The sequence below is a fragment of the Ailuropoda melanoleuca genome, chromosome 5, assembly GCF_002007445.2.
Source record: "Ailuropoda melanoleuca isolate Jingjing chromosome 5, ASM200744v2, whole genome shotgun sequence".
In the NCBI taxonomy this organism is placed as follows: Eukaryota; Metazoa; Chordata; class Mammalia; order Carnivora; family Ursidae; genus Ailuropoda; species Ailuropoda melanoleuca.
The window spans coordinates 79,951,953-79,972,800 of NC_048222.1; the positions used below are offsets into that span (position 1 = coordinate 79,951,953).

The window sequence follows — 20,848 nt, forward strand, 5'->3', positions numbered from 1 at the left end:
TAGTTCCTCCTTAACTCCCAAGGGAGAAAGGTGAGGAAGGAGACGGAGTGAATGCTGAAAGTGTGTGCTACAAGGAGACTTTCATAGGCCAGCTACCAACCTCTTCCAGCCCTGTCAACAAAAAGGAATTCCCATTGTGAACATCATAGGCTTTGGAGAATTGACTGAGTAGAAATTACCAATTAATTTTTTAAAAAAAGATTTTAAAAAGAGAGCACGAGGGGGGACAGAAAAGGGAGAGGGAGAAGCAGACTCCCTGCTGAGCAGGGAGCCCCATGCAGGACTTGATCCCAGTACCCTGAAATCAGACCTAGGCCGAAGGCAGATGCTTAACCAACTGAGCCACCCAGGAGTCTCACCAATTAATTTTTTTTTTTTTTAAAGATTTTATTTATTTACTTGACAGAGATAGAGACAGCCAGCGAGAGAGGGAACACAAACAGGGGGAGTGGGAGAGGAAGAAGCAGGCTCATAGCACAGGAGTGATGTGGGGCTCGATCCCAGAACGCCGGGATCATGCCCTGAGCCGAAGGCAGATGCTTAACCGCTGTGCCACCCAGGCGCCCCTCACCAATTAATTTTTTAAATTAATTTTATTTCTTAAAAAAAATTATTTCCAAGTTCTAACTCAAAAGAAATTCTCAATCTGATACATAACAATGGGCTTCTGAGGGCTCTATAAACTTAGAGTCTCCAAATAAACGCAAAATCTTGTATAGGTGTGCAGATATACATAGTATATTTTAATTCTCCTTTTTTAAAAGATTTTATTTAGTTTAGAGAGTGTGTGAGCAGGGGGAGAAACTAAGGGGGAATGAAACTTAAGCAGACTCTGCACTGAGTGTGGAGCCTGATGCAGGGCCCAATTTCATGACCCTGAGACCATGACCATTAGCTGAAACCAAGGGTCAAGGGCTTAACTGACCCAGTCACCCCAGGTGTCCCTATTTTAATCATTCTTGTGAGATTTTCACCACCACGCTTTGGGTTCCTGGCCCACAAAATGTTAAGAACCCCTGCCTTAAGGCAGAAGTTCCCATACGGCGCCTTTGCTTTCAAGCCATCTCTCTTCTCATCCCTCACAGCCACCACCCACCTTGCAAACCAGAGAACCACCTGTCTTGGCCTCAAGGCCAAAGGTTAAATGGGAAGGAAACAGCCTGGTGAGTGGCAGAGCTTGGTCTCCCAAGTTTGTTCCAGGCTGAAGACCAAGGTGTCGGGGAGTCCTCAAGGCCAGAAGGGCTGAAGCAGGGGGATGGACACTTTTCCTGGTCTCTTTGAACAGCCAGAAGGATGGGAAAAATAAAAATCAAAACGATAAACAAACCAAACTCAAACCCACTATAAAACAACAACAACAAAATATCTACCACACACTACAATTTCCTGTATTTCAAATCTCAGCCTTAAATGGGAATCAGTGTCCTGGGCCAGATTAGTTTCTAAAACTGACCCAAAATTCTGTAGTTCCCCATGCCCAGGTATATGTAATTTTGTTCTATTATGCTGGTGATGTTCACATCTAAAACTCAAGTCCTACCCCTGCAGTAAAGCAGCATAGCCAGGAAGCTATGGAAATATTGAGTATCACGTTGCTTTTTCAAACCATCATAATACAAAGGTTGGTGTGCAAATCTAAGTTCACAGCCCACAAGCAAATCCACTGATTTGATTCCTAAGGCCAGGAAAGCTTGGGCTCTAATATTAACCAAAAGTGCTCACTAGTTATTGCTGACGCATTTATGGGATCTCTCCAGCAGCCACCCACCGTCTAATTTGTTCTATTAGTTACTGTCTTTAAACTGTGTCCTATGCCCTCTTTTTCAGCAGAATGCACATCTATTTGAAGTAGATGTTTTTAAGGGGAAAAAAAAAAGTTTTTTTTTCTTTTTTAAGCTTAAAATAATTTAAATGTCTGACCGTGAGAAAACAGATAGCTTCTTGCATATCCATAAGATGGAATACGAGGCAGATATCAAACACGTGTGGAATACTAATGAACTGAGGAGTGCTCATTACAGAGTTAATGGGAAAAACCAGAAAAGCAGGCTGCAAAGAGTTAACTCTTGATATTAGGATTATCACAATTTTTACTGCTTTCTCGGAGATTTTTGTATTTTCCAAAACTATTACAATAAATACAAATTAATGTTCTAATCAGAAATATAAGGAAATAATAATATCTTAAAACAAAAAGTCCACTACAGTTCCCAACAAGACAGAGTGACACACAAGCTGCTGGCTCTCTTCTAGAATCTAAGCTGAGAGAAAGCACAGAGATAAGGGCATCTGACAATTTTGAGAAACTAAACCACCATGAAGAATTCCTGGGGAAACCATGGGTGCTGGAATGGGGACAAAATGGCAAGCAAGGGCCAAAGAGGGTCAGGCACTGCAGAAGAATACAGGTTGGCAAGGAATTCTTTGTCGTTTTCTGTCTCCTGCATGCATGCTACCATTGGCAGACCGTGGAGGGCTCCAACATATTGTGAGGCAGAAAATACCAGAACAGTGGGATAAGTGTTCACAAAAGGTACAGGCAGACCTACCAGCCCTTCCTTGCTCCCTCATACTATGAGGCTAAGTGGTACAAAGCTAAGTGGTAACAAGTAAGGAAGACAAATTCTGGGGAAAAAAAGCAATGTCTAGAGCAGAGGTACAAAAGGATTTCCTAGAAGGCCAAGTGGTCAGAGCTGACAGGGAAATAAAATAAGACCACTAAGGAAAGCAACACCTACTAAATACAATAAGCTAAAAACTGACCCCACATGGAGAATTAACAAACCAGATGAAACAGCAGAATATGCATTAAAAAAAAGTCCACACACAAATGAAAATAATTAAGTATAAAGAAAAACATTTGAAAATATTATGTATAAAAATACAGTCATTGACATAAAGAATTCAACACACAGGTTGAAGAGCAGTATGGATAGAGCTAAAGAATGAATTCATTCTTTGGAAGCTGGAAGATCAAGTTGAGGAGTCTTTTCAGGAGGCTTCAAGAAGGAGATGGGGAAAAGAAAGAGCAAGATGGGAAACAGAGAAGTGTCAATACCTGTATCCTAGAAGTTCCACCAGAAGAAAAAAAAATTAACCAGAAGGAATAAATAATTTTAACAATGATTAAGAATCTTCCTGTGTTAAAGGAAATTGGAAGGTTTCTCAAAGTATTATATGGATAGAAAAAAATACACATTTAAGATACATCACAGTAAAACTTAAGAATACTGAAGATAAAGTAAAGATTCTAAAAGCAGATCCCATAAAGGAACACAAATCTAAAGGGCTTTGCAGTTTTGTTTTGTTTTTTAAGATTTATAATATTTACTAGAGAGAGAGCGAACGAGCGAGCGTGGGGAGGGGCAGAGGGACCGAGAGAATCCTCAGGCTCCCCTTTGAGCACAGAGCTCAATGCGGGGCTCAATCCCAGGACCCTGAGATCAGGACCTGAGCCAAAATCAAGAGTTGGCTGCTTAACTGAGGAAGCCACTCAGGTGCCCCAGGGCTTTGCAGTTCTTAAGCGCAATAAGGGTACAAGCGGAAAATGAAGAAATACCTTCAAAACTTTATAGTTTCAAAGTTCTTTTCCTTGAATTTTATTTTATTTTATTTATTTATTTTTAAAATTCTATCTATTTATTTGACAGAGATAGAGACAGCCAGCGAGAGAGGGAACACAAGCAGGGGGAGTGGGAAAGGAAGAAGCAGGCTCATAGCAGAAGAGCCTGATGTGGGGCTCGATCCCATAACGCTGGGATCACGCCCTGAGCCGAAGGCAGACGCTTAACCGCTGTGCCACCCAGGCGCCCCCTTCTCCTTGAATTTTATATCCAAGCTATCATTTAAATGTGAGGAAATATTAAAGATGTTCTTAGTACTTCAAGGCCTCATAAGGTTTACCATTTTAAGACCCTCTTAGCGAACATTCCTCCAAGTACTCCTGGAAGAAGGAAAGTAAATCTAGAAGGATTATGAGATACATGGGAAGGCTGGAAAAAAAAACTCAATAAGGTTCACTGTTATCTATAAATAAGCAATATATTCAGTACTCTATGTATATTCTAAATAACCCAGAACTAAAATTCCAGACAGTATGAACAATGGGAGGGTGGTGGGGGGCAGGGAGGAAGAGGAAAAAGGTGGCAGAGACAAGAGGAAAATGTGGCTCTGGAGGAACAGAAAAAGATATTAATAAGCTCAGGATATTCAGAGGAAAAATAAGGAACAACCTAGAAGAATAAAAATCAAATACATTTGTTCAAACTTACAGAAAGAAATTTAGCCATCTAAAAAAAGGGAAGGAAGGACAGGGAAAAGAATAAAGTAAACTAAAAATACCACAAAATAAGACTGCAAAAATAAGCCCTTGATATAATAGTAATTACAGGAAATATAAATAGTTTCATTGGGGCACCTGGGTGGCTCAGTTGGTTGAGCGTCTGCCTTCAGCTGAGGTCATGACCCCGGGGTCCTGGGATTGAGCCCTGGACTGGGCTCCCTGCTTGGCGAGGAGTCTGTTTCTCCCTCTCCCTCTGCCCCTCCCCCTGCTCGTGCTTGTGCTCTCTCTCTCTCAAATAAATAAATAAAATCTTAAAAAAAATAAACAAGTAGTTTCATCAATCAAGAGAACCTCTTGATTAAAAAAGAAAAAAGAATAAGGGTGCCTGTGTGGTTCAGGTGTCTGAGTTTCCGACTCTTGGTTTTGGCTCAGGTCGTGATCTCAGGGTCATGGGACTGAGCCCCGTGGCAGGGTCTGCACTCAGTGGGGAGTCTGCTTGAGGGTTCTCTCTCTCCTTCTCCCTCTCCCTCTGCCCCTTCCCCCACTTGCATGAGCCTTCTCTCTAAAATAAGTAAATAAATCTTTAAAAAAGAAAAAGAAAAAGAAAAAAAAATCCCTTACTATGTTGTCTACAAGGGATTCACAAGGATGCAGAAGGAATGAAAAGAAAGGGATGGAAAAGAATACCAGGCAAATATGGAGGGGGGAAAAAGTCTCTTGGCTTTTAAAGCAGTTTTGATAGAGGAAAAAAGAAATCAGCATCCTGATAAAAGGAATAATTGCTCAATAAAACATAATGATCATGAACATATATACCTCTGATTATATAGCTTAAAAATGTATGAAGCAATAACTGGTGCAAATATAGGGAGAAACTGATCAACAAATAAAACATCCTTTTCAGAAACTGGAAGCTAAGCAAAGATATGAAAGACAGAATAACACAATAAACTCAAATGAATAAATACATATAGAAAATTTTTCTTTTCTTTTTTTTTAAAGATTTTATTTATTTATTTGACAGAGATAGAGACAGCCAGTGAGAGGGGGAACACAAGCAGGGGGAGTGGGAGAGGAAGAAGCAGGCTCATAGCAGAGGAGCCTGATGTGGGGCTCGATCCCATGACGCTGGGATCACGCCCTGAGCCGAAGGCAGACGCTTAACCGCTGTGCCACCCAGGCGCCCCAGAAAATTTTTCATTCAACAGTGAATGCAGTCTTTTCCAACATACACAGAACACTTAAACAGACTGTGTTTCAAAGTTACACTTCAATGAATTAGTATACTATTATCCTAATGCACGAAAGAAAGAAAAAACAAAGAAAGACTGATTTAAGTATGACTTGAAAAAAGTCATCTAACTCTAAGCCGAATCATATTGGATGGACTAGAAACAAACCCAAGCACTATAAAACCTTTGGCTACTTAAATTATGAACATTACGAAGGAAATTATGATATACTTGGAGATGAATGACAGAGCACTATGTATCAACAATTGAACAGAGTTAAATGACTAAGAGAGAAACTGTTAGGTTTAAGTACACTTATTGAGAAGCACAGAAAGATGGAAACAAATGAGATAAGTATTAAAAAAAAAGCAACAGAGTAGACCCAAAGATGGGAGGAAGGAAATAATAAAGGGCAGAACAGAGAATGAAAATACAACAAAAACAATTAAAAGCAAAAACTTAGTCTTTGAAGAAAATCAGTAATGCAGACATACTGATCAATTTATTCCAGGAGTGTATTTTAAAAAGAATAAATTGTGATCAAATAAAACTTATCCCAAGACTACAAGGACAGTTAAATGTAAAAAAAGCTAATATTATAATTCACTACATTAATGGTCTAAAGGAAAGAAATCACATGATCATCTCACAGACTCAGAAAAAGCATTTGCTAAAGTACAGCATCTACATTCGATTTTTAAAAATCAGAAAATTGGGGGGCGCCTGGGTGGCACAGCGGTTGGGCGTCTGCCTTCGGCTCAGGGCGTGATCCCGGCGTTGTGGGATCGAGCCCCACATCAGGCTTCTCCGCTGGGAGCCTGCTTCTTCCTCTCCCACTCCCCCTGCTTGTGTTCCCTCTCTCGCTGGCTGTCTCTATCTCCGTCAAATAAATAAAATCTTTAAAAAAAAAATCAGAAAATTGGGAACAGAGGAGAAACTTCTTAACTTGATGGCTAAAAACAAAAGAGTAAGCCATTCTATTTAATGAAAGAAGCTACAAAAGCATTCCCTTTAAAATCTAGAAGAGGCAAAGCTGCCACTGTCATCACTTCTGTTTACCCAAGACCACAGTACATAGTTGTAAGACAGGAAAAGGAAAGAAAAGATAAAAGGACTGGAAGAAAAGTGACAAAATTGTTACTTCTTTGCAGATAATATTACCATCAATAAACAGTAGAATATAAGAATTCAGTATGTTACTGAATATCAGATCAATCACAAAAATTAATAAGATGTTCTGCTCAGTAAAAGCTGGCTCTCTCCTTCCATTTGGGATGCTGTACTTTTGCAGGCGTCAATCCTCCTCTAACTCTCCATTCTTATTCAAGATCATTTTTCTTCCTTCCACTTTGTATTGGTAAGTGTTCCCCATAGCTCAGTCTTTCCCCTTCAGCTCAATTTTATTTACCTACTTTAAAAAATATGATGCTCCTCCAATTTGTCTCCAGGTTTGCTTTCACATCCAAGTTCCAGTTCTATATTTTCATCTGTCCCCCGTGTTCACTCAAATCCCTATTCATCATACCCACTACCCCCTCCGAAAACCAGAACCCCCTCTGCCAACTCCTCGTCACTGGATTAGTGTCATCACCACCATTCTCATTCTCACTATCACCTAAGCACGAAATCTTTGTATTTTTCCTCCCTTGAAGACAGAAACCATTCAATACGTATTTGTTGAATTAAAGACCTGCCAATGTTTTCTCTGTCACTCCATTCTTACCATGTCAAAGCCCCACTTCCCTTGCTTATTAGCTTATTAGATCACTACAGCAGCAATTCTTCCCAGCTGGGGAGGTCCCACTCAAGTAGGTCAGCAGTTGGGCTTTTCTGTAAAATTTAACTCTAAAGCAGAACTTTGCTATTACGGTGTGCAAGCAGCCATACACAATCCATAACTAAGTGGATGTGGCTGCACTGCAACAAGACATTATTTACAGAAACAGGTGGCAAGCCAAATTTGGTCCATGGGCCATAATCTGCTGACCATAATCTGCCGACCTGTGAAGCTGACAATTAAGTTTTTCAAAACCTAAACTTTTGTTATCCCTGCTAATTCAATATAGAATCCAATTACCTGGGTAAAAGAAAATCTAATTCATTATCTTTTTTACATACAACACTGGTTGCCAGCTAGAAATTAAAATTAATTACTTAGGTATGTTGCTCATTACTTTCAAGACTTTATTTTCCCTTTAAATTTATGAACCTTGGAAGCATAATTTATTGGAAATTACATCAGGAGTACGTAAAGGCTTTGATCTAAGCAGGACAAATCGGAAGAGTTGGCAGCCAAGTAATCTTTCTGTCTTTTATGGAAGAATATATCAAGAATGATAGAAGCTGCCACTAAAGTATTTTGATTCAATGAAGTGGGTTAAGATGACATTGATGGGCTCTTGATTTCAATAAGCAGGAAAGGCCCAGAATCTGCTAGCTATAGGAAAAAACAGCAACTTGTCCCTTCTAGACCTTGAGATGAAACTTGATTATAAGAGCAGGTATGAAAAAAGCCAATACAAAGTGGTAGCTTGGATGCAGCCTCTTGTTCTAGCCCCACAGCACTCATTTTCCCCTTCATTTTAAGATAGGATATGGACTTCCCCGAGTTATCTACGTATGTACCCATCCATCAGCTAACTATCTAATCTTCTCTGCCCCTCCTTTACAAACATGGAAAAGAATCAGGATTTATGAAATGAACAATAATACCTAAAAAGGAATAAAGAATACATTTATAATAACGGTTATATACTTAGCTACTTGCCCAATAAGACTGTTAACGAATGACCAACTTAAAATCTTCCAACAGCTTCCATCTACACATTAAAATAAAATCCAGGGGCGCCTGGATGGTGCAGTCGGTTGGGCGTCCGACTCTTGGTTTCAGCTCAGGTCTTGATCTCCAGGTTGTGAGATCGAGCCCCGCATTCAGGGTTGTAAGACCGAGCTTGTGCTCAGCATGGAGTCTGCTTGAGATTTTTTCTCTCTTTCCTTCTGCCCCTCCCGCTCATGCTCTCTCTCTAAAATAAATAAATAAATCTTTAAAAATAAAGTAAAATAAAATTCAAACTTCTCATCATGGTCTACAAAGTTCCACATGCCTGGCTCTGCTCATCTCATGGACACCCCTAATGACTATTCTCAGCATGCTGCAACTACAATGGCCTCTCTGCTCTTCTGAACACGGATTCATGAGCTGGACTTTGCCTGTGGGTCGCCGCTGATTCTCTAATACCTAGATGAGTGCTTGATACATAGCAGACCCTCAGTAAAGAAACAATTAACACATGCTGAGTAAATGAGTGACCATTTCTGTTCTACAAGAGGCTGTGTTAACTGGAAGTTACCAGAATTCTACCTGAATTCTAGAGATGAACCTAAAGACAGCAGGATCTTACAGAGGAACTTGCAATCCTAAAGACTGGGACACAAAAAAATCTAACTCATGAAGAGTGTCTACAGGACATAAAGTTTCAGTTAAGCAAGATAAGCTCTAGAGATTTGCTATACAACACTGTATCTATAGCCAACAATAATGTATAGTACAAATATTATTAAAAGGATGGATCTCATGTAAGCATTCTTACCGTAACAACAAAAATTGAAAAAAAAAAAAAAAAGGATACATGTAGAAACCAAAATTAGGAAGATTTAAAAACAACTGATGATACTCTGGATAATTGTGAATTTGGGTTAAATAACCAAAAAACGGAGCTGTTAAAAGAGAATTAGAATTACCTGGGGATGTGTGGTAAGCAAGGAGGATCCGGAAACATACGATACTTTCTCATAATGGGACTGGATAATCCAGTTGGAGCTTCCAAGGGCATAGCCTGAGCTTAGCGGGGTCACCTGGACTGCACCAAAAAGCTCCTAGAAAAAACCACAGTAAGAACATGTGATGAGCTTTGGGCAGTGCAGTCACACCAGCTAAGTCTTTGCAGGGAAAACCCCCAGAAATATCCTTGTCCACTTACAGAAAATTTAAAGTAATACAGAAAGTATAAAGTAAAGCAAACAAACAAACAAAACCAATGGAGGCCATCTGGCAGACCCACAAAGCAATCCTACAGTCTTGACTTGCCCCCTCTCTGAGTTTCAGCCTATCCACATGTACCAGGCACCCAGGCCTCTCTCATCAAAAGACAGAGATGACAGATTACCAGAAAGACCAAAGAGAAAATTACTTGAGTTTTCTTTTTGTTTTTTTTTTACGCTAGGGATCAATCTCTTGGTCATTCTATACCGAGTGGCTCTGGGCACAAGTTAACAAAAATGGGAACTCTTACTATCAGGTCAGAGTTCAAAAGTTATACTTGCCAAACTGCTTCTTGATCTGTTCTATGCTGTTTCCTATTTCACTTGTCCCAAACCTATAAAGTTGCACCCACTGTTCTAAGGTGAATAGGATGAGATGATTGTTAACGATCTCCTGATCATTACAAGCTGGTCAAGAGAATGCTGGCTAGTGCTGGGGAATGCGAGTGTTAGGAAAGAACACCGACATGAACCTGGAGGATGGAGGATGACGACAGATGCTCTATCTTTTTATCTCGTACTAGGTACAAGATTCTCCGTGACTGAATGGCTAAAGAAAGAGAACCATAGATCTTCCCAAAGGGTAACAGTATGAATCGAAAGCATTCATGCATCACTTAAAATCATATTAACACTCACAATTTTCTGAGAATATCCCACCAGCTGGATTTTGCTAAGGGCAGAGTTCACCTCCTGCATCGTATAGCATCTTCTCCAGGTTGATACTTCCACTGCGTCCTTGAGTGGAGAAGGTAACAGCCTGTAAATGCATCACAATGCCAACTTTTTACATTATCAAGGATTCCTTTTATGTAATTTTTCCATTTCATCTAAGCTGTCCAACTTACTGGCATAGAATTATATATAGGATTCCTTTATAACCATTTTTTTTCCATAAGGTTGGTAGCACTGCCCCTTTCATTTCTGATTCTAGTAGTTTGAGTATTCTCTTTTTCCCTCATCAATCTAGCTAAAGGTTTGTTAGTTTTGTTGGTCTTTAAAAGAAAAAAACCCAACTTTTCTCTATTCTTTTTCTATTTTCTATTCTGTTTATCCAGCATATAGCTGGATATTGTGGGGTTTTTTTCTTTTTTTTTTTTAAATCTAGTCTGATCATCTCTGCCATCTGGACTATTTAATTCACTCACATCTATTATTGATACAGTTGGATTATGTTTACCAATTTAATTTTTGTGTTCTCTATGTCTCATGTCTTTTTTGTTCCTCTGTCCCTCCTTTACTACTTACCCTTTGATACTAAGTGAATATTTTCTGATGCAGTCTTTTAATTTCCTTCACGGTTTTTCACTATATTTTTCTGAGTTATTTCCTTAGTGGTTGTTCTAGGGTTTATCATATACATCTTAACACAGAGCATTTCTATATGAAATTTCAAATTCTCTCTCCTGTTCATGAATGATAAATGAAATACGCTTCATTCACAGCCTGCAAAGCTATATAAAAGGACTGAGATAAACACAGTTGAGGCTTGGCATAAAGGAGGAAATAAAACACAATTTGTGACTTTTCTCATCAGCACCAGGAGCATCCCTTAAAACAGGCAAACAAAACTCTGTTATTAGAAAAACACGGTGTCATTTGCTCTAACAGAATCAGGAATAGACCTGGGAGAGTGACTTCCCTGAGACTCTCTGTTTAAACAGGTCAAGGAACTCTGGTCAACCGAAAGTGTGCATTAGCTCTGCTCTCTCTCTCCTGAAATACCAGTGAACTAGTAAAGGGCTTCGCACACACACACACACCCCTTTAAGACAAAGAGAATGAGAGAAGAGGCAATAGCAACAGCATTTTAGAAAGTGGAAAGTAGGGGCGCCTGGGTGGCTCAGTCGTTAAGGTTCAGGTCATGATCCCAGGGTCCTAGGATTGAGTCCCGCATAGGGCTCCCTGCTCGGCGGGAAGCCTGCTTCTCCCTCTCCCATTCCCCCTGCTTGTGTTCCCTCTCTCGTTGCCTCTCTCTGTCAAATAAACAAAACTCTTTTGGGAAGGAAGGAAGGAAGGAAGGAAGGAAGGAAGGAAGGAAGGAAGGAAGGAAGGAAGGAAGGAAGGAAGGAAGGAAGAAAGAAAGAAAGAAAGAAAGAAAGAAAGAAAGAAAGAAAGAAAGAAAAAAAATCACTGAAGTGTTTAAAAAAAAGTGGAAAATAAAAAGACAAATAACTGATTTAGCATACACAGGAAAGTTTAATTCAAATTAATTTATGCTGCAGAACCCATAAAAAGCTCAGCAATCTGAAACAATAGGCACGTCTGGAAGTGAGGTTGAAGGTGAGCCTAAAAACAAGGGGATTTTTTGGAAAAAAAGAAAAAATACTGATAAGAAATAGAACCTTACGGTTCTCTTCACCTATTCCAAATAGCTCCGAAACTGCCTTTCCCCTCCCAGGCATGTTGCTAGAGGTTATTCTCTGTAGAAGTTAAAAATGAAAGTCTAGACTAGGGGAAACCATCAACAACTAGAGGCAGCTTTGTTAATAAGCAAATGTTTATACACCAAGAGTAACAATTTTCTTCTCCTCATATGGCTCCCAGAACACTATCAGTCAGGCTTATATCCTCCAGGGTAGGTGACCGGAAGAAACTTCTCTGAAAAATTTGATCAGCACCAAAGAAAAATATCAACTAAAAGATACTGACACTGAAGGTTTCATGATAAAATGGCCCAACCAGATCACATTATGGTAAAGTCTAGAATTCAACAAGACTCAGCTCATGGAACACAGACTTTCTAATCAGTTTTTTACTGTCCAACTCCTAAACATGGGCCAATAACCAAGGATCACCATATATACTTGAGGGAAGTCTCTAAAATGACAAAGGCCAAAACAAATGGAGGAAGGAGGAGATGAAATAAATTAGGCTGGTAGAATAAAACTAAAAAATACTACCATTACTACCCTTAGAGAGATAAATAAGATAGAATGTCTAAGAAATGAGAAGTGACTTCTATTAAAAAAAAAAAAAAAAGAGGAGCTTTAAGAGAATAAAAAAACTCTTAGACATAAAAATATGACAGCACACAGAAAATGAAAGCATGCCAACAAAACCTGTCAAAATTTCAAAATGAATTAAAAACATAAAAAAATTATATAAAACACAAAAGTTATATAAAAACAAGGCGATAGAACTTAATAATTAGAAATTTTAAAAATTTATTCAGAAATGAAGATTAATAGAAATACAAGAGTGGATAAACACACAACGGCTAATGCCATAAGAAGAACATAGGAAGAAGACCTTAAACGCTAAAAAGGTATGAAGAGATAAAAAGAATTTGAAGGAAAGTGGCAGATAATGAAGACAGGCATGGAAGAAGCAACACACAGAGAAAAGGAGACCCTAACAGAAATCCAAGCAAGGGAACAGAACAAATACTAAAAACTCTAATTGCTAAAATAAAAAGAAGCTTGAAATTACATACTGAAGGGACACACTGCATACCTGAGAATACTGACCCAGAAGAACCAACAACAAATATATTCTGGGAAAATATTTACACTATAAATAAACTTTTGGGCAGCTAGGCGAAAAGAGCGAGTGACTTACTAAGGAAAAAATATGATACCAGAGTTTCAACAGCAATGGTGTTTTACTCAAAGAGACTCAAATCTTTAAGACATTCAAAGAAAGAAAATGCAAGCCAAAGATTATACAATTAACAAAACTGACTTTCAAGGTTACAGAGCACAGACAAACAATTATTAGCTTGCAAGAACTCAGGGAATATTGTTCTCATGATCCCATCCTGAGACATCTTCTGAAGAATGAGTTTCAGACAACCTAAATGACTACAGAAACATTGACACATCAGCTGGTAGTGAGCTTTAAACATATAGTTATGTAGAAGTAAGACCAAATGAAGATTAAAAGAGAAGAGAGGATAGTATGTAATGGCTGTATGTTCTGATAATATAAATATAACAGGAGCATGAAAAAAAAGGGGAGGATAATACATATGCTCTTTCCTCCACATGACGACTTAGAAACAACTAATCCAGGAGTAATGAGCATTGTTAGCAACCAGAGTGGGAGCTTAAAATTCCATTTTCCACTAAAAGAATACAGAGTTTTTTAGGGAAATGGATGATTCCAGATTTAGGGCAGGGAATGTACAAGAGGAGTCTTAAACATCCTGTTACAGTACATAGCAAGGAAACAATCAAAGGGTACAAAGGTCACAATAAAAGGACACAGTGGACAGCTTGAAGAGGCTCACTGATGGGATAATCTGAGCTGCAAAAAAGACAGTACTGCAATGGGTCAAAATCCATGATATGTGTGTCAGAGTGGGTTGTAATTAGACTGGGACACAGAGAGGGGCTTTTGAGTTACTGAAAATATTCCATTTTAGACCTGGGTAGCAGTTGTAAGGATTGTTGCTTTATAACGTTTATTAACTATATATTATTATTTTTTGTTTTATATACAATAAAAAGGTTAATTTAAAAAATAAAAAAAATTATGCCAAAATAAGAAACTATGACAGCAGAAATGAAAAACTCCTGGACAGGTTGGGAGGTAAACAGAATTTCTCAGGCAGAAGAGCAAACAAAAACAAAGAAATGGAAAAGAGGACAGAAAAAAATCTGAGTTCCAGTCCAGGAGGTTGAACATCTAAGCAGTGAGAGTTCCAGAAAGAGGGAACACAAAACAGGAGGGAGAAAAATTTAAAAACTAAATTTATAAAAAATAAATAAAAAAATAAAAATAAAAATATATATATATATTTTTTTTGCCAAAATTGAAGTTCATTTTTTAGACTGGGGGTTAGCAAACATGTTTTGTAAAAAAGCCACAGATATCTTAAGCTCTGTAGACCACGGTCTGTCACATCATTCAACTTAGCTGTCTGTGTAATGCCAAAGACAATATGTAAATGCATGAGTGTGGCTGTGGGCCAATAAAACTTGACTTATAACAACTGTGGCAGGCCAGATTTAGCCCATTAAACAGGGGCTTGGTCACAATTGGAACCTATGTTCTAGATAGTAAGGAACCACTAAGTATTCAGCACATGAGTGAAAACTATCCTTTACTAAGACACAGCATCATGAATTTAGGGAAGAAGAGGATTCTTAAAGTTTCCACAGAGGAGTAAGTGGGATACATACCAAAGATCTAGACTCAGAAGAGTATTGGCCTTTTCAACGGCATTTCTGGAAACTAGAGAAAATTGTATCAAATCTGGATTTCTATCCATTGGAGGGTGAAGGTAGAACAAAGGCATTTTAGACATGCAGGGTCTCAGAAAACTGACCTCCCATGCACTCTTCCTCAGGATGTGCCTGGCAAAATGAAGGCACAAACAAGAAAAAGACCCAGGAAACAGAGCTTCCAACAGAAGAAAGGTGAAGATATCTTCAGGATAGTGATGAAGAAAATCCTAAATCTTGAGCAACAAGCTCAAGAACAGCTGGGATCAGGCTGGGGAGAGAGGCGGCTCTGGGAGAGGATTTCCAGGAAGGTAAAATTGTTACAACACCCACTGAGTTTGAACATACTGAGGAGAGACCTGTACAAATGGCAGAGAGGCTGGAGACAAATCAGTAAGAAGTACACAAGAAACGAAGCAAATATGCAAACAAGATCATCATTAACTCAAGGGAAAACAAAAAGTTGTGCAAGAAAGAAAAAATAATCCTAACGATGTCATGTGGCCAGTGAGTTGCATTTATAGTCATAATAACGTAAACACCAAATAGAGGTTTAGCTAACCTAGCACATAGGTCATGTTCCAATTCTCTTCATCTGTTTCTCCAGCAACAAAATACTAATAATTCTTCTCTTTACTTTCCGCATAAACAGACACATGAAGATTTTATTTCACTTATCTGTCTTATGTACACTGGATTGATTTAGGTTTTACAATATTTATTCAATAAATATTTAGCCCCGACTATGGCCATAGCATTGAAATCCTGTAAGGGATATTAACAGGAATAACATAAAGGCCTCTGCTCATAAGGAGCTTAAGTCTAGAAAATTTTTACAATGGTACAAGGCAATAAAGAGATGTCAAAAGCCCTGAGTCATCCCTGCCTGCAGACTTGCCCTTCCCTCACAGGAGGGTCTAAATGATATATTAAAAATGCAAATCTCAACACACACACACACTCCCTCTCCTCCTTCACTTTAATGGCTTTCCATTAAATTCAGTTTAAAATCCAAGGCTCTTAGCATGACTTTATAAGGCCCTTCTTTATCTGGGTCCTGCCTCAGCCTCTGTTCTATATACTGAGCTATAAACGGCTCTCTTGGTGCCAGGCTCCCTGAAGCCTGTAACCCACCCCCTGTTGCCTTCTTCAGATTTCGGGTCGACAACATTTACACCTTTAAAATCTAGACCACTTGTCACTTTTTCTCAGGTCTTGTGTCAGCAGTCAAGGCCAGGTGCACATTCTATGTGCTCTTTGGGAACATGGCCTGTGTATCAGAGACAGGTGAGTGGCACAGAAGGCCCCTCTGGATGGCTACCGGTGGGGGCTGCTGCTACTGCTTCTCTTCTTCTTCCACATTCCCGCTGACTCTCTGCCAATGGCTTGAGGAAGGAGAGGTTTCTCTCCGAGGCACAGGATGGAAAAAAACAGGATTTACAGACTTGTCTGCATATAAATTCCAGTGTTATCTCTTCACCTCAGTTTACTCATTTGTGACACAGGGAGAGTAGCACCTTTCTTTTACAGTTGTTCTGTGAGGGGTAAATGACATAATGTATGTGAGTGTCTGGCATGGAACAGATGCTGAAAAAGATGGTCTCTAACTGCCCCCAACCCTCCCCCCCCCATATGCAGTCAGCACAGCTCCAAGAGGATATGCAGTTTCCCACAATACCACAGTAAATAAACTTCAACTCAGAATGAATTACTTCAATGAGCAGCAATGACTCTGAACTTGAGTGGCCCAAGCACGGCTCTACACGGTCTCAAGGAAAAACCTAAGCTACTCTCCTGCTTTAGCTCCTCCTTTAAATTCCTCAGGATCAGGGAGCCCCATGGTTTGGGTCCCCTAGAGCTGACCTTCATTAAAAATAAAGACTTCTTGGGCTCCTGGGCGTTCAGTTGTTAAGGGTCTGCCTTTGGCTCAGGTCATGATCCCAGGGTCCTGGGACTGATGCCCGCATCGGACTCCCTGCTCAGCAGGAAGTGTTCTTCTCCCTCTCCCCCTGCTTGTGTTCCCTCTCTCACTGTCTCTCTGTCAAATAAATAAATACGATCTTAGAAAAAAAAAAAAAAAGACTTTTTACTCTGGGCTGGGTAGAAGCAGAAGGGTTTCTTAACTTTATGCCAGAGCTGGAAGGCTATTATGGGAGTGGCCTGAGAGGGTGGGGAGGATGATACATAACACTTGCAGCCCAACCACATCTTTCAACCTTGTTGAATTTGTCTGACACTGCCCTCAGCTGTGCCAAGCTGCTGCAACTGAGTCACCTCTGCTAGAGGGTGAGCAAAAAGTCATACACAAGGCTGGATTAGACCCCTTCCTTCCTCCCTCCCTCCCTCCCTTCCTACCTCCCTAGCCCCTTTCTCTTTCTCTTTCAAATTCTTTATTTAAATTCAATTTAGATAACTATACTATATTATTAGTTTTAGGGGTAGAGTTTAGTGATTCATCAGTTGCATATAACACCAGTGCTCATTATATCAAGTGCCCTCCTTAATGCCTGTCACCCGATTACCCCATTCCCCTCCCACATCCCCTCCAGCAACCCTCAGTTTGTTTCCTAGAGTTCAGCTTCTTTTATGGTTTACTTCCTTCTCTATTTTCAACTTATTTTATTTTTCCTTCCCTTCCCCTATGTTCATCTGTTTTGTTTCTTAAATTTCACATGAGTGAAATCATATGGTATTTGTTTTTCTCTGACTGACTTATTTCGCTCAGCATAATATCCTTTAGTTCCATTCACGTCATTGCAAATGGCAAGATTTTATTCTTTCTGACGGCCAAGTAATATTCCATTGTATATATTAGACCTGCTTTCTTTACTATGGACTTCCTTCCCATCCCTTGACAACCAGTACTGCCATTACCCAAACAACACCTGGGCTTTACTTTCTTCCCTTGATGGCCCTTCCCAGCATACACTCCCTGCTTCCCATGTAGGAAAATGTCCTACAAAAATTAAGCAGATTAAAATCTGGAGCAGTCTTTCTCCGAACGAGGCATTTGGCTCATATTTCCACTCTCTGTTAGAGATAAAACAATCATATATTCAACCTCCAGAATAAGCCAGCAAATGCTCTGAGCCCTTGGGAAGGGAAAAAGGGAAGATGATGAAGATGTGAAATATTTACTGCTTCTGCCTTCAACAGTCCAAAACCTACTTCTAGAGAAATTACTGGAGTGTTTCAGGTAGGGAAACAACTTCCTTAAGCAAAGCAAAGGACTTGTGAAAAATTCAGATATATTTCAACTTAGATTTTTTCTCCTCTTCCCTTCAGGGTAAATGGCATAGAGACAATAAATTTATGTTCTGGAGAAACTAAAGAAAGCATCTGTTTATAGAGAAACACTCATGATGATTTTTAACAACCAGTTTAGTAGAGCAGTGTTGGAGAGAACAGCCTTGTTATATACAACAACAAAAACAGCGTATGTTTTTATTCCATTATCATATTAGTCACATAGTAGTATCTTTCCTCATTTTTGTATCCTTAGCACTGAGTGGTACCCAACACAAAGGACACAACATCTGTTCATTTGTTGCCCCAGGAAAGGTAGGAACCAGTGAGCCAATTATTAACAAGTTCTGTCTGCAGTGCACCAGTAAGTTTGATTAGAGTAAGCCAGAGGAGGAAGGCTATGCAGGTCCCAACGACTCTGGTCTCAAATCTGACCAACTCAATGTAGGGTTTTGTGGCTGGCAGCTCCAGACATGGCTCCTAAGGATCCCCGCCTTTTATATTCATCCCTTTGTGTAGTCCACTCCCCTGGAGGGTGAGCTGGACCTGGGGTTTTCTGTTAGTGAAGAGAATATGACAAAAGTGAAGGGATGTCACTTCCAAGATTAGCTTACTAAAGACTATGACTTCCATCTTGCCCATATTCTCTCTCTTGCTCACTCTGATGAAACTGCTGTGAGATACTTTGTAGAGAGGTCCACACACAAGGGCCTAAGGCAGGCTTCAGCCCATCACCCCTGTGAGTGAATCCTTCCAAGGGGAGCTGGAGATACCTGCAGCCCTTGTAGGAGACCCAGAACAGAAAACCCAGTGTTTTTAATAAATTATACTTTTTTGGGCCATGTTCTGGTAAAGAAGCTGTGTTTCAATACCTTAACTAAGTTTGGGCTTTCCTGAGGTCTCCTCAATAACATTTTTTATAAACTCTAATTGTGTAACTCCTGTAGAAGGGTATTCTTCATATCCAATTTAAGTCTGATTTTTGCTTATTTTCGTTGTAATATTGAGCAATATTCAGCAACTTAACCTTTTCTTCTCACCATATTTCTAAACTGAGGGTAAAATACTTCCTTCAAAGACTGTTGTGAGGACTACAGCAAATGGGTAAATATAGATGTATACATATTATTATTATAGATAGGATAATCAGTGTTTTATGAAATTTGGCTTTTTAAAAAGATTGTTTATTTTAGTTAGAGAGAAAGAGAACGTGAGTGGGGGAAAGGGCAGAAGGAGAGGAAGAGAAGCAGACTCCCAGATGAGCAGAGCCCAACACAGGGCTTGATCCCAGGACCCTGAGATCATGATCTGAGCTGAAATCAAGAGTCGCCACCTATCCAACTGAGCCATCGAGGCGCTCCTGAAATTTAGTTTTACAAAATTCAATGACTTGAACATCCCCCCTTCACCCTTATGCTTAATTCTCTGGGTATCTTATTCTGGTAACTTACACTGACTACACTACTTTCAGATTTAAAACTAATCATTTATCATTTCTCTATTTGGAAATATCCAGAGGTTTCCTTTTTCATATAGGTTCGGTGACAAAATTTTCACAATTCTGGTGAATTTCCTATCAGCTAGAGAAAAGATTCGAACTAGGAATTAGTCAAATATACTGCTGGCTTTTTCAAAAGACCAAAGTTTCAATATTCTTTTGTATAATGTTAATTTCCAATTCTTTTCTCTCCTTCCTGGCATGCACTGGCTGATTTTAACCAAGCCGGTCACCTCTCAATCATCATGCCACGTTGCCATGTTTTTGCCTATACCCTTCCCTTATCTTAGAATCCTCTCTTCCCTCTTTGAAACCCTACTTAATCTGCCAAGCCCAGGCTAAGTCTTGCCACTTAGTACATAATCTTTGCTTGACAAGCTCCTTGGGTACAGGGACTATGTCTTAAACTTTTTTGGGCATTTTCTTGATGCCAGGCATTTAAGCAGTTAATAAATAAGTCGTCTGAATTCCATTATTTATACCCCCAAATTCCTTTTGCTAACACCTTTTTCTTACTCCTTTGAGAAATTAAGTCACTTTGTCACTATTTCCTGCTATCTCCTGACATTCTGTCTAACCTAACTTTCCCTAAAATTCTGCTTATGCTTACTTGAGGCCATAATTTTGGAGAGGCATTTATAGAGCCATTTGAAGCCATTAAGATTATTGGCTGATTCAGGATAAGTTGGAAAAGGAAACCCAGTGGGAACTAGTTCTAATTTTTCTGGCTTTCTGATTTATCAAAGTCAAGTTCTCAGAGTCTAAATGTTTAATAAGTACTTTCTAAAATATTTCATTGTTTTGTTTTTTCTTATCACACTTGAGTGCTTAATAAACTTTCCTCCAGTGCTGACATCATGCCAGAGCTCCGATGTCTCTTCTTCCATCCTACCAGCATCCAACAAGCAGCAAAGACCATGTGTTTGTGTTAAAGAGTAAGACTTTTAAGTCCACAGGGACCACTGAAAAGCTTATAGATAAAACATCAGCTGGGTGTTTTTTCGAAGTGTGTGATGAAGGAAGGAATCTGCAAAATGAATGTAAGAGCAGAATACAAAGAATATAAGAAAAGTCTTTTTCCTTTCATTACAGCAAAGTGTGCTTAATATACATGTGGATGGGCTGGAGTGGAAATGTGTTAGCAAAGTGATGACCTTTACAGAATTTACCAAAAAGAAGCCTGATAATCAAGCATTTCTCAGTATTAACCGGAAACTATATAATGCCTGATCTTTGTTTTAGATCCATTTATCTCTAAAAAGGACAAAGGCAATTGCTCAGGTCACCAAAGCACAATAGAAACAATTCTCCAGAGTACCTGAACTACCTCTGCTTTGATTCTATTCTTATCAAAAAACCCCTCTTATCTATAACTTAATCT

At 39.3% G+C, this 20,848-nt stretch overlaps 1 protein-coding gene across 2 annotated transcripts in view; it reads right to left on the bottom strand.

Moving 5' to 3' along the window:
- INTS9 (integrator complex subunit 9) overlaps positions 1-20,848 on the bottom strand; it is a 107,591-nt gene that overhangs the window by 27,953 nt on the left and 58,790 nt on the right. For both annotated transcript variants that reach the window (XM_002918872.4, XM_019799296.2), the window contains 2 exons: positions 10,195-10,315; positions 9,256-9,390 (listed from right to left, as the gene is read on the bottom strand). In XM_002918872.4, coding sequence (XP_002918918.1) covers positions 9,256-9,390; positions 10,195-10,315 — 256 coding nt within the window. The remainder of the gene's footprint in view (positions 1-9,255; positions 9,391-10,194; positions 10,316-20,848) is intronic.